The sequence below is a fragment of the Manacus vitellinus genome, unplaced genomic scaffold (assembly GCF_001715985.3).
Source record: "Manacus vitellinus isolate BGI_N305 unplaced genomic scaffold, ASM171598v3 scaffold_16_pilon, whole genome shotgun sequence".
Classification (NCBI taxonomy): domain Eukaryota; kingdom Metazoa; phylum Chordata; class Aves; order Passeriformes; family Pipridae; genus Manacus; species Manacus vitellinus.
In genome coordinates, this window is record NW_021939189.1 from 10154265 (window position 1) to 10169078 (window position 14814).

At 41.0% G+C, this 14814-nt stretch overlaps 1 protein-coding gene across 1 annotated transcript in view; it reads left to right on the plus strand.

Annotated features, from left to right (window-relative positions):
- HOMER2 (homer scaffold protein 2) overlaps positions 1 to 14098 on the plus strand; it is a 39293-nt gene extending 25195 nt beyond the window's left edge. Inside the window, exons 6-9 of the mRNA XM_025894831.1 lie at positions 567 to 723; positions 2935 to 3045; positions 5712 to 5792; positions 7188 to 14098. Of these exons, the coding sequence (XP_025750616.1) occupies positions 567 to 723; positions 2935 to 3045; positions 5712 to 5792; positions 7188 to 7376 (538 nt within the window). The 3' untranslated portion in view covers positions 7377 to 14098. The remainder of the gene's footprint in view (positions 1 to 566; positions 724 to 2934; positions 3046 to 5711; positions 5793 to 7187) is intronic.
- The last annotated feature ends 716 nt before the right edge of the window (positions 14099 to 14814 follow it).

Genomic DNA, 14814 nt, shown 5'->3' on the forward strand with positions numbered 1-14814 from the left:
TAGTTTAATTCTGCAGCATTATGTAACACTTTTATAGTTAAGACTCAGCATTAAAAAAAAATTCAAATATAGATCATGTCAATGCCCTAAAATCCTCCAGTCTGAATTATTGTGCCATCTGCAGATGTGCAGAGTGGCTTTATTGCAGGGGTGCCAGGTCCCCAGCCTGTGCTGCAGCAGAGGCAAGGTGAGGCACAGCCACACAGCTCGGGAGGTGACAGGGCCCATGCACTGCACTGGGCTGAGACCCCTGTGTGCAAATGGTGGGGGTCCCAGCTGGACCCTACAGCCTCCTCTGACAGCAGGGCTTTTCTTCCAGACACACAGGTCACTGCTGCTGGAGTTGGTAGATCCCTTTGTTTTGGCAGAGACTGTCAAATTAAGGCTTATGTTCTCCTTAGGCATGCAGAGTCTAAAAGGAATTACATATATCTGAGTGTTCTTCATCTTATTGCAACAAATTAATGGCCAACGCACCACGGTAGATGAGTTTGCATACAAGGTAAAGAATAACGATTCACAGGAGTAGAAGGTGAAACCACCTCATGGCATCCTGTTTTTCTCAGTTCATCCAATGTGAAGAAGTGGGAGACGGAGCTGCAGACACTGCGGGAGAGCAACGCCCGGCTGTCCACAGCACTGCAGGAGTCTGCAGCCAGCATCGAGCACTGGAAGAAGCAGTTCTCAGCCTGCAAGGAGGAGAATGACCAGCTGAGGAGCAAGGTAGCAGAGCATACCCACAGGAGAGCCATCCCCTCCAGTTAGCTGCTCCTGCCATTGCTCCTTCTCTTGGATTTTTGCAGCTTTCTCGTTGTGTGTGTTAGGAGGTGGATTTTATCTTTGAAAGGGAGTTGGATGGGGAGTTAAGGCAGCTGCTTCCCTCTGTGTGCAGCAGGCAGGGAGGTTCAAAGGACTGGGGATCAGACTAGGAAGACTAATGCTGCTCCATCACGTGAAGCTTGCTGCCTCGAGAGTCTTAGCATCAGCAGGCATTGCTGGATGGGATCATAAACCAGAAAGGTTTTAAAAGTGGGGTTACTGTTGCATATTCCTTTCTAAGCTCACTGAAATGCTGATAGATATGAATGAGCAGAAGGCATGGTTATCACCTGGTTACTCAGAGGAAACCAAGCTGGGAACCACTCAGTATTAGAAGCCAATCCCTACAACATGCAGAGGAATGAGGATCTGAGTTATTTCCTCAGCACTGTGGGCTCTGAGCCGGGTCCTCCAGCACTAACACCTGGCACATCCAGAAACCTGCCAAGAGGCACTGTCAAAAGCCTTTTGCCCTTCATTACTGAGCACATTTCTCAGTAGTGTTAAGATGGAGGGTTAGCAATGGTTACAACAGAGAACAACTCAGAGGTTTAAATTTGTGAAGTCTCAGTTTAGAGTAGTCATTGGTACCATCCCTCAGATAATACTGCATTTTCTGCAACAGCTCCACATGGGACTGGCACCAACCTGGGCACAGGAGAGCCTGGATTCCATGAGCACTGCCTGAAGGGATGATTTCACTTTATTCATCCTAAATGTCTTGGAAAAGCTGCATCCTTTTCCTTCTTGCTTAGATGGATCACTGGGACATTTGAATTAGAGATCAGATTGTATCAGTCTGATGAGGATATTTTTCGTTTAGTGTTTACTTTCAAAGAAGGAAGAAATTTCATGCCTTTCTGTGTGTCAGTAGCTGCAAGTAGTATTTCAGTGTTGGAGGTTGTTTGGGTTGTCTGCTGGCACTGAAAATCCATGTGGAGCAATCTTTTTCCTGAGGCAGATACTCAGCTGTCTATTCTCACATGTTCTGTGTGCACAGTGGTAATGCAGAGATCAAACCAGAACCATATTAACTGATGTTATACTAACAAATTAATATTAGTTGTTACTTGATTTGAGTTCCTATATCCAGTCTCTTGTGGACAAGGGGGAAGTGAGAGACTGGAACAGTATATTATAAGAAAATGGCATAATTTGTAGTGTAGTTATTTGGTTTCCTATACTGTTGCAGACAAAAGTTGTTCTAATTAAAATTAACTGATGAAACATGATACATCCCAGTAGCTGTACTAGATATGAAGACATTATTAAAACACTGCCTTGCTACAGCTGCAAAGTCATCATGCCAGTGACTAGCCAGACTGCAGCAGTGCTGTCTGTATAATGTACCATCTTTTTCTATAGAGGGAGGTTTTCTGAGCTTTTCCCCAAGTAGGTTCCTTGCTCAACACTCACACTGCACCACTGCAGCGCCCTGGGAACTTCCTTCTCCTTTATTAAATAGGTCAGAATTTTTTGCATATTGCTCTACCTTCATATGAGTGAAGTTATAATCCCAAAGCAACACGAAGCTGAGAATTAAAGTACGTACTTTAATGAGCTGGCCCATTGGCCTGTGGGAAGTGCATCTCCTGGGAGCTGAGTCCAGAGCTGGCAGGAGGAGGCATGGAGAGAGCAAAGCACCTCCCTGGGCGAGAGAACAAAGTGGCTCACGTTGCTCTGAACTGGTTCTTCCCCTGCAGTTTTGATGTTCTGTCCCTTGTACTCCAGCTAGAATAATAAGCAACCCCCAAGGAGGCAAAGCTGGGAGTGATGGAGATATTTCTTCTCCTTGTTGTGTTAAGAAAACCCATCCCTTGTAGTCTTGTGTTGATTTCATAGAAGTGAAGTGCAGATTTTATCCCCAGCTCCACTTATTTTAGGAGCTCAGTGTTTTGTGCATTCCTGAGTACTCACATGAGAGACTGTGACAGAGAATAAATACAGACCCAGGACTTCCTAGTGGATGTGTAAATTTGCTCTTTTTAAGGAAAGAAGTGATAATTTGGTGAATCAAATGCTGTGATTTAGGAAACAGATCCAATGCCTATTTCATCATGCCCCAGACTTTCAGAAAATTGAAAAATTTCACCTGATGTCTGATATTTCTTAAAGATTGAAGAACTGGAGGAACAGTGCAATGAAATAAATAAAGAGAAGGAAAGAAATGCCCAACTGAGTAGACGTCTCCAAGAACTGGAAACAGAACTTCAGGACAAAGAGCTGGTGAGTGTCCTGAACACTGAAGTGGCATTTTCATGTTTGAGTGGGTCTGTCTGCTTCTCTCTTGGGGTGTAGATTTATGGAGTGGCTCACCTACAATCAGAAGCAACCTAGTGTTTCTGGGTTGCCTGCTTCTAGGTTTTCCATGTACAACTCCTTAGCAACAGTTTGATAGAGTTCCTCTGTCTCAGTTTCACGATGTGTTATGTGCTGTGATGGCACAGTTTAATTTGTCAGGGGTTAACAAACATGATACTTTCATGTATACAACACTACTCCCAATAGAAGAGCCAGAGTGGTGAAATTTGTTGCCCAGTGCCAGACAGATGTATGCTGAGAACAGATTCATTTGTCAGTCCCCATGCCCAAAATTCCTGTAGACATTAGGACCATCATTAAAAAGACATCATTTACAAAATAACTTGGCATTTGTGTAACAAGTCCTGTTTCTTTTTCTGGATGGCTCATAGTCTTCAGCTTTGCTGTTCTATGGTCTCCCTCTGGTCTCAGGACTAATACCAAGAGTGAGAAATTCAGATTCATCTGGAGTACCCCAGTTTATAATTTTTGACATACAGGGTATTAATTTTTCTAAGGAGGATTATGATGATGGCTTGAAACCCCTGGATAGTGGGGAAAAAAATGGGATCCTCTTTTTTTTCCATTGTTACAGTGGCCAAGTGCTCTGTGCTGGCTGAAGAGAAAAAGCTGTCAGCAGCTCAGTCAAGTTTGCCATGTGCCATTAAAGCATCTCTACTGGTTCTCTTAAAAGCACTGCTCTTAAGGGATTTTATGGTGGCACAAGGAAATAGTTTAGGGAGATGGATTTTGATGCACTGTTATAAATGTAATGTTTTTCAACCCTGTATTTCAAAGGAAAATGTCATTCTTTCTTCCCTACCTTTCTGTGGCAATAGCATGTATCATAACCCTTATTCTCTGCTAGTGTTTTCCTCAAGATTCACGTTTTTACAGTGCCAAGTGAGCTAGAAAATAGACTGACTTGTAAATATTACATGCCTGTCTTGCATTTACGCTGACAATATGCTAACTTGTTTTAAAAATTCATGCTTACATTAGCAGGTTCTCGATTAGCTCTAAACTACCCATAAGTAATAACCTTTCATGGTCTGGAATTCAAACCCACATGAAGTCTGCTCATGGGCATTGCTGCGTAAGAGAAGCTGTTGATACCCTTTTCATGTAGGAAATGAGGAGAGAGAAACGTAAAGACATGGAAATCAGGACAGACATATCTAGTGAAATATTTATTTCTGTGTATATCTATGTCATATGCCATATGCCACACTCCATATATAGTGTGTATATAAATGTACATACACTGTGTTATACTATATATGGTAAGTATACAGTATAGTATTTATATATATAGTAAGTGTATATATCGTATTAATATATTTATATTTTGAGATGTGAGTTCTAAGCCATTATGTAGATATGGATATATATGCACAGGAGTTCATATCTCAAAACAAAGGGTAAGTTACCCTTTCTTTCCTCTATGTCAGTAGCTGGGACATTGTCTGAATATAGTTACTCTTACATTAGTTAAATTCTTCAGTGCAGTTCACAAAAAATCTGGAGTAAAAAAATGTGCTGTCTCCAATACTGAACCCTGTGGAACACCAGTTGTCACTGGACTCCACCTGGACATCAGGCTGTTGACTGCAACTCTTTGAATGTGACCATCCAGCTGATTCCTTATCCAAGTGATTCATCCATCAAATCCATATCTCTCTGATGTAGAGACAAGGATGTTGTGTGGGACACTGTCAAGTGCTTTACACAAGTCCAGGTAGTGCAGGGATATACCCCTGCTTACTCTTGAGACCATAACCATGGGCAGTTTCTGGAGAAGGATCTTGCACTTTTTCAGGTCAGAGTTTCTCTTGGAGTTGCAAATGTGTTTTTCAGATTCCTCAAACAATCTTTTTGCAAAAATGTATAGCCTTTCTTTGAGTCTTTCCCTACTACCCACATTGATGGTGTTCATTTGTGGTATTCATGTAGTCAAGTTGTCTTAATTTCCAACAGAGACATGGACTCCTATCAAGGCATGTTGCTCTTTTTGTTAACTCCTTTCAGCTAATCTGCTGTATTTAGCTAGTGATGCCAGAACCAAATACAGATTTTTGGGGAGGGGAGTGATTCTCAGAGCTGTACCATGGAGGAGAGCCCATTACAGCTGTGCTCTGTATGATGCCTCTATATATGCAGCTGGTATTGCCATTGGCCTTTCTATTTGCTGTCATATATGATTGAAAATGTACGTGTGATTTGCTCTTTGCTACCATCTATAAATTGCTTATAGCATTACAGTCCTTCAGATTTCTCTGTTATTTAATATATCTTTTGCATAGGTATGTGGTTTAGGTTAAGATTTCATTAATCTAATTAATGGCATTCATGCTAGAGATTGGATTGCATTGTCTGTTTTAGAAATGCAAAGTATAAAATTCAGTGAAAAAATGTATTCAAGTAGAAAATTAGCAATTTTGGAATGCAGACAAGTTATTTTGGTTATTTTCCATCCAAATACTGTGCAGAATACAATAAAATATGCAAAGCCATTTCATCATCTCAAATTTCCATTATGTTTTAAATTGAAACTTGCACTAATATTATTTTTTTCTTTTATGTTTTTAAAGGAACTGGAAGAACTCCGAAAGCAGGGTGAAATTATACCAGAGCTAATGTCAGAATGTGAATCTGTATCTGAACAATTACAGGTACAGTTTAGCAGTGAAATTAATTTTAAAAAAATTGGTACATTTACTTTCTTACTCACAGCTATATGCATTTCTCTGCTCAGACTTCAGTGTTTGAAGGCAAAAGAGCTCCAGTTTGTAAAAGCAAAAAATGCTAATTACATGCAAAATACACCATGCCCTTCCCAGCATAGGAGTAATTAAATAGCTCCGTTTCTTTGCCTTGCTCTTTGTAGAAATTGGTTTGCCTGGGATCATGTTTCATCTATCTCCTGCAGATTCCAGGCTGTCCTGTATCCTGTATTTTCTGCTGCTCTGAGCCGCACCACAGCCTTGTGTGTTGAGCAGCAATCCAAGACCTGGGGCTAATTGCTGCAGTGGCACCAGGGAAGGCTTTTGGGAAAGAAACAGATGAGCATAGCTGCACACCATCAGGAATAAAAGTTCACCTGAGGATGCATTTATGTGCTGTGTCATCCCTTTCCAGCAGCATTTGGCTGTGCACATGTGGCTCCTCTGCTGGGAGGTGCTCGCTTGGAGCCAAGCTCACGGGGTGTGGGAGCCCTGCCCCAGCCAGCAGCTGGACTTTGGGCATCACTTCCTCAAGTCAGGGATTGTTTAAATGCAATGAATTAATACATGAAAGGAGAATAAATATTAGCAGTCTCATCAATGAAGTGAAATCCAGTCAATAAATCCCATCACTCTGATAACCTAAATGATCTAAAATATTTTAGAAGGCTGCTGAGGAATGCAGATGCTGGAAATGGCTAAAATATGAATTTTGTTTGGTTCAGTGTGGTGGAAGATGTGGTCTGTGGGTTTTGTGAGAATAAGCATGAGCTTACATGCATGAAATAGAGAAGAATACGCAGAAGAGTGTAAGAGAGGGGAAAATAGTTGAACGAAGTGCAGCAAGGGAAGAGTTACCTGGCTACCCCGTTCCTTGCCTGAGTGCTCACACAAAGTGGAACTTTACCAATAAATCCAAAAGTGCTGAATAAAGCAACTTTATTCCTCAGACAGTATTTTCTAAGCTTGTTTTTCAAGGTTAACCCACCACAGATAATTCTGTATGTAATTGGTGGCACAGTGTCTAATTCTGCAACTATAGCAATGACAGAAATGTATGCGCAGTGCGTGAATTAAATCCAGCTGAATTTGAAGATATCAACCAAATGACAAAGTTTGATGCAAAGCATCTTTTCCAGTTAATCTGTGTCCTTTCCTGTATGGGCTTTCTTTCCTTTTAATCGGACTAGCACATGTCTGTTGCTTTCAAAGGTGCTTGTGTTAATCAGTTTGCAGAAGTTGAAGCAAACTTGCACAGCCCAGCTGCCATTTGTTGCTTTAAAGTATGAAATGCTGTTCATCCTTCATCTCTATGATTCCTCTTATTGTCCTTTTGTCTTTAAGGCTGCTGAGAAAAAGAACAAAGATCTTGAAGAGAAAGTCAGAACACTAAGGACAGAAGTCGAAGAGAGTAAACACAGGCAGACCAACCTTAAAACTGAATTAAAGAATTTTTTAGATGTACTAGACGGGAAGATAGATGAATTACATGATTTCCGACAAGGACTGTCTAAACTTGGGGTTGACAATTAGATGGCAATAGATCTTTTTTGTAATCTAGGGTCTGGATGTTTGATGTTTTGTTGATCCCAAACATGTGTTTTACGAAATATAACTAGAATGTTCCACTTGTTTGCATTGGTTTTGTACATAGAGGCTGAACATTTGCTGTGGGGGTTTTTTTGGTGGGTTTCTTGTTTTGTTTGTTTATTTACCAAACCAATCATGCTGCTCACTGAATTCTGTTGAGATTAGAAACTTTCTATATTGCTGCTCTGGCTTTGTGGGGTTGGGAACAGGTAGAGGGTTCTGTCTCAGGAATCTGGAACTAGATCTACCTTAAAATGAATATGCAGTTAGTTGTTGCAGGGAAATTTATATCTTTCTTAAGGGCTGTTGCAACCATAGAAACAGAAAACAAGTCTTTTTCCTGTCCAAACTATCAGCACTCTTAGCAACAAAGACTTTTATTCCTTGGAGGAGTAGAGAGATTATCTGGAGCTCCTGCAGTTTGTAAAATGTGCCTGTGGTGAGCTGCAGTCAAGTGAATCACTTCACACAGATACCAGGATCTGTAGGGACCACGTCAATCAGGCCTAATTCACCAAAAAAAAAAAAAATAAACCCCCAAAAAACCCCAAAGTGCAGTGGATTTCAGATAACCTCTGACAGAGGTTACATTTGCTTGCCTGGACCCATACAGCACAAAGTCAATGATGTAGAAATGAGTTTCAGCTCTTGAAGTCATGAGTCTTACCCAGTTGGTGAGGACAGCTTCTCTTGCTTAGCAGCATCACCTCTCTTTAGCCTTCAGTTTTGAACCCATACAGTCCCTTCATTATGCCCACCTGAGTCTGGGGACCAGATATTTATTTTTAAAAGTAATTTGTTGCTGGTTTGTACATGACTCATGCCCCTCTGTGCAACTTGATCACTGTTGATTAACTTCTGCAGCAGTGAAGAAGGAGACAATGCATGAAAGCATTATAAGGTAACTTGAAGGTGCTACTCAGAAGCAAGTTTCTGCCCACAAGTCTGTCAGGGCCATGACCACATGAAATAAAAATCCTTTCCTATGATTTCTGCATTCTTTGGCAGTAGGGTGAGAATTAGTCACCAAGTGATAATGTACAAAAAAACCCCCACCCCAACCTGAGATGCAGAAGTGCTGTTGTATTCTTGAACTGGTTATTCAGCAGCTCTAAGGGTGTTTTGAGAAATGCAAGGTCATACCCTGGCCTCCAGTGAGAAGGAAGTTCACTTAATTACAGATAGGAATGTAAAACGGGCCAGAGAGGAGAATCCAGCCAAGTTTTGCTCTTTCCCTAGGACTTCCTTCAGCTTCTTTCTCTTCTTTTTTCACAACCTGGTTTGTGAGTATTTACATGGGATCTGAATTAATTCAGGAAAGTACTTTTGTTTATGTGATATTATTACTTGCTTCTTGGTTAAGCACCATGTTAGTGCTTTCCAGCAGTGACTGATGTAAAATTGCCATGCTTTTTTTTTAATTTAGGGGCTTTTTTCTTTTTTTGGCACATCTCGATGATTAAAGTGACCTTTGAAAGAAAGATAGGTTATAGATGAAACATGCATTGAATACTTTTTTGCACCTGAATATATAATCCCCATGGTGGGGATAGGGTCTGTCTGCAATTGTCCCTTGAATTTTCTTTTCATCTGTTACATTATCTTCGTTACCTGTTTTTCAGACTGGACTCTGAGTATTTTTGCTTTTACTCCTTTTAAACAATGGATGTGAAGCTGGGACCTTTCATAACCATTATGACCATTTAAGTCTCTTTAAAACAAAATTACTGTAGGCTTTTGATATTTAAAAATAAAAATAAAGATCAGGTACATAACATGTAGGCGTGTGAAAATTAGACTTTGCCAGTGTGGAAGATTCAACAGTTGCATAATGTGGGGGTTAGATCAGACTTCTCAAAATGAAAATGACATCAGAAACTCTGTGTGGTTCTGCACAAGTAGTCTCCGTTTTTAGTCTCCTTATCTGATAGAAAGTCAGATATATACCAGCATTTATCAGGCAGCTCATCCTGCTTCTCCTCTCCTCCCATGCTGGTTTTGGACCCTGCATCAGCTGGGAATCACAGCATAACACAACTAAGAGCTGCAAGAAGTACTGGCAGTCAGAGCCCTACTCCTCGCAGTGGTTCATTGCCTTTGTATGAAGGACTCCACTCTATCTTCTTTTTCCTGTTGAGTAATCTTAGGGCTCCCCTCTTTGTTTTAATATAGCCTATGTTTTTTAGCATGTTAGATTCCAGGTAAAAGGATGCAAAAGACTCTGTGAACAAATTATTTTATTGGGGTTAATCCAGATCTTTTTTCCCACTTTAGTCAGGTCTATCTCAGATCCAGTTCATTAGGAATGTATTAAGCCACTCTTAAATTGCAAGAGAAGTGTTTCCATGGAATTGCATTGATTTAACAGATGGAGTTTAATGCTGGCACATTAAGCCAGTGCATAGCTTTGACACAGGCAGTTATTTCTGGGTGCTTTGTGCCCACCAGAGGAGTGATGAGGGTGTTCTTAGAGAAATCCCTGCCCTGTCTCTTCTAGTCTTGTCCCAAATGTATGTATTTGCTCGTTATCTTCTATTGCTCTGATGCTGAGTTGTTAGGGATGCCTGTACACAGCTCTATGCTGTGGGAAACTCTATCCTTTAAGAATCCAAGGTCTTGCTATAATTGCCTTCTTACTTTTTCCTTCCCAGCAGCAGCAAGTTGAGAGCTTCTATGTATAATCACTTAAAAACTTCCCCAAACTCCATCTCTTTTAGCCTTTCTCTCTCTTTCATTGTATTTTTCCTCTTCAAAAGCCAAAAGTGTACTAGGAAGAGGCAGTGCATGCTCTCAGGAATGTTTGGGCACCAGCTGCAGCTGCCCTCTCTGGCCTGGCCCCATTCCTGCCCCAGGACTGGCATCCCATGCTGCTGCTGGGCAGGGACCATCGGTGTCACACACTGCTTATTCCTCGACGCGCTGTGATGGCCCAGCAATAACCCATGTGCCAAATCATGAGCCTCACACTACTCCTCAGAAACTCGTCCATGCATTGAAATGCCTCTTCCCTCCAGGTGGGAGCATCAGGGCAGCCAGCCTTCCCCACCAAAATGCAGGCACCATCCTATGGATGCATTTAATCCACCTTTTGTGCACAGTTGGAACTCAGCCTGTTCCTGTGGGCGCCCTGAGTTCAGTTGGCAGACACCTACTGAGGGATGGCCCCAGATGCTGCTGGGGCAAAGAAATGCTCACCCCTGTCCCAGAGAGGGTCTGCAGACTTTGGTTTTGTTATACAGTGCTGGGCAAATCCTTATTTCCAAATGCCATCAGCAATGTGTTGGTCAGTGCTCCAATTCCATCCAACCTGACTGGAGGTGTCTTTATACGAGGCTGAGTCTCACCTTGGGCCACCCTGAGTTCCCTTTCTGGACACAGGTTTCTCCCTCTAAGTGGTTGATGGCAGGATCTCTCCTACCTCACTTACACAGTCTTTTTTTAACAAAGGTCTTGTGCTTGGCACTTCTTGTGCTGAGTTCTGTTGGCTGCACCACCACAGATCCTGCCACACTGAGGCTTTAGGAAGAAAAATCTGTGCTGGCCTCTTGTGACACCAGGGCAGAGAGTGTCTTACTGTTCTCTGGGCTGTGTCGCTTCTTTTAGCTGGTGTTAGAGCTGCTGAATAATGGTGGGGTTTGAATGTTTTTTGGTGGCCAAAATGAGAAATAAACAGGGCTACTTCATATTAGCACAAAACCAAAAAATATTCAGTGAAATAAAAATACATGAATTGTTTTCAGTTGTTTCATATCTAATATTCCATTGGGTATGTTACATCACATTTTGGAAAATTACCTTAGTCTCATATTAGAAATAAATTATTTCAAAATGAAAAACTGAAACATTGTTTCACACCTCAAAATAAAGTAGGTTAACCTTTTTCTTTTTTACTATTTGGCTGAATCTTTATTTGCCAATTTTGACTCAACTTCACAAGTAGTTTTGTTTGACCTAAAAATGTATTTTCAGCAAAAGCAGTACTTTACAGTGTTCTATCTACATCTAATTGGTGTCTCCTTTGCTAAGTGAGCTCACTGGAAGAAAACTGTCTTTCCTGTAAGGAATTCCATGCCACCTCTCCCTTTCTGTATCCTAGTATTCAAAAGATTCACGTTTTAAAAACAGTTTTATGCTGGGTGCATCTGTGCCCAGAAAACAAATGTTCTTTAAACAATGTCTTTTTTCTGGACAAACACCTGATTTTTTTTTGTCTGAACAGTTTAGAGAGAACATTTTTTTAAAGCTACCCAGTAAATTAAGGTGAGTGGGAAGGGTTTCTGCTGTTCTGCCTGTTGTCACTGCCATTGCTTTCCAAGGGTACCAGCCAAAGCATTTGTGGTGCTGAGGCAGGTGCTCACCTGCCTGTGTTTGTTGGGTGGCTTGTTGGGCACAGGAAGCCTAAATTGTCCTTAGGCTTCTGCACTCTTCTCTATGCTGTTCAATTTTTTTCCCAAGTGTTTATTTTCTCCCTTATTAATTTTTTGCCACCTTTGGTGGCTTCATAAGTAACAGAAGGAAAATTCTCTGTTACTGCCACCACCTTGCAGTGGTGGGAGTTTCTCAGCTACAAGACCATGCTCTTCCTTAGGCTCTTCCAAAGCGTTATCTCTGCAAAACCCTTCGAAGCATCAGTGGCTTGTAAAGAATATAGTGTTGTCTTCCTGAGCCTATGGATTAACAAAAATAAAACTGCTATAAGGGTGAAACACCTCACTTAGCTTAGTGTGTGACCAATGCTGAACCCAAAGGGAAGGGGTGTAAGGAAAGGTCAGCAGCAGCAGCTAATTTCGATGATTGTTTCAGCAGAGGCTTTGGTGAAAGGTGCTCTGCCCACAAGCTGTGGATGGGCCAAAGGTCTGGATGGCCACACTGATCCATCAGCTCACCCACCTTTGTTCAGGCACTTCTGGACTTGTCAAGCCTGTAATTATCAAAAAGTCCTCAGCATATCACACAGGTGGTGATGTGAGGGGTGGAAGGCGAATGTCCTCACACACAGAGCTGAGCAGTGTGAGAGCGTTGCAGCACTGGTTATGATCACACAGTTGCAGTCAAAAATAGAAAAAGCTGTTGCTGTCCTACAGGGCCTCAGCAGTACCAGGGACCTTGCATAAGGGCAGGCTCAGCTTTTGACGGGGGCTGAAAGGCAGCAAGGACTCCATGGCTGGGCTGGCAGGGTCTGGTTGTGGACACAATTTAGCAATGGTAAGACACAGAGCTACCCTAAGGTAATTTTTCTTTCCATAGATTGTGTTCAACAAGCACCTGTGCGTCAGGCAAAGCAATATGTAGCCACAGGATGTTTAATCCAGACACACCACCAGTGGGAGAGCCCCATCTGGCTTACACAGCCTGGCCAGGGATGTTGTGCCTGGAGTCCTGTGCCCTGGGAGCTTGACAGTGTTTTAGGCTCGCTATTAGAATGTAAACTTGACAGTTACATGAAGTTTGCACGTCTTAAATACCATTCTCTGTGGTAAATAATAAGGTACCTGAAGTGAAATAGAGTGAGGAGGTGAATGATAAATATGACAAAGGTGCTTCCCAAATGAGGGCTCTCCTGCAGGCTGTGGACAGAGCTGATCCTGGCCAGGAGGGCTTTGCTTGTGTCCCTGGAGGATTTTGGATGTCCAACCTGTTTGATTTTCTACTGTGTATTGTCTTAGCTCTTCTTTTTTTTCTTTTTTCTTTTTTCTTTTTTTTTTAAACAGGTAGCATGAACATACAGTCTTCAGATGAAGGTGCCTATACCTCCAAAAATTTTATATGCACATTTTGAAATTTAGTTCATTTAGTAACTAATATTAATGGTACACACATGAAAGGCACTTGAGAAAAATCTGTTTGCTGGTGTATTTTTGTTTGGGTTGGATTTGTTTGGGTTTTTTTTAACACTGGTCAGCAATAATTATTTTAGCCATATACTAAAGCTAAAAGAACCGATATGTAAGATTTGTGAAATAAGTTTCTAAGTTTGCAGTGTGCTGATTAACTTTGATATGTGATGAGGGAGCTATGCTCAATAAAAGAGTATTTTGCAGCATTTAGATGTTTTCATTTAATTGCCTAATAGTGATCATGAACATAATATTCTATAAAGCTCATCATGAATGGCAAACAAAGCACATCATTTTTAACATGCTATATCCCTTGTAGTTGAAAGTTCTGAGAGTGTTTTAGTGTGGTCTGCTATACCAAAATATTTAGATTATTATGAGATTTTAGTACTAAAGATAAACATACACCCTGTTTTTACTGTTTCAAGTAAAGTTTAGTGAATGACTGACAATTTGTTGGTATACAACTGTGGGAAAACACTGCAGTGCTCTAAATGTATCTTTTTATTTGGGTTTATTATATTTAGTATATGGTTTAATGAAAACTGAAGTGTTTACTACAGTTGGATCATCATAAAAGCATCTCTTACCTCATCATTTTGTCTGCTGTAAAAAAGTACTTTCCTCTTTTTTTTCTTTTTTCAAATTGACCATAGACAGTCAATGTTAACATTTAGACTCCTAGTAGCAGTAAATGCTGGGTTTTATATCTCTAAAAGGAAAACTTGATTTTTTTCTTTATGAACTTATTATATAACTTTGTGATTTTTATCTGATTTTATTGTAACATAAAGTTGTTTTATGTAAAAATATATAGTTTAAGTAAAATCTCTTGTCTCGCTGTCTTCATTGACTTCAGAAAACCAACATCCTTGTGGCTGCAAGTCTGAACTCAAGTGAATGCTGTCCTTTGATAAGAAGAATGTGATTTTGATCTATACATATGGTATCAAGCCTTGGTAATCTTAAAAACTCTTTTTTCAGAAGGTGGAGCTTTAAAATGTTTGTCTTGTTTCCCTTTATTCTGTTAGTCCACTCAGAGGGAGGTTCAGGATTAGTGTGATACTTACATACCTAAACTGAAAAAGTAGAATCTATAAATATTTGACCATGAAATTTTGGATTTACTGCATGCTGAGAGAGGCCTTTAGTTAGGAGGCAGCTTTTTGGCATCCTGTTTGGGGCATACTCAGGACTGAAAACACTCTTGTGATTCCTGGTGCCAGCTGGAGCTGGTATTTTCTCTGAAGAAACTACCTAGGACTCAGAAGTAACCCTCTGCACTGAAATGAGGGATGTTTTGACACGAATTTCCTGCATCAGCATATAGCAGTTAATAAAAGCCTCTCAGATGAGACTGTTTCCAAAAGTCCCTGCTGATGTCCAGTGACACAGTCCACACTCAACAGCACATTCCTGGTAGGGGAAAACACTGAAGTCCATCCACAGACAGTGCACAGTGATGCTCTCAGCACTGTCGTATTTGTTGTACGGAAGCAAGGTTTACACCAGACCAGGCTTTCTCAAAGGGAATAAGGAGGTTT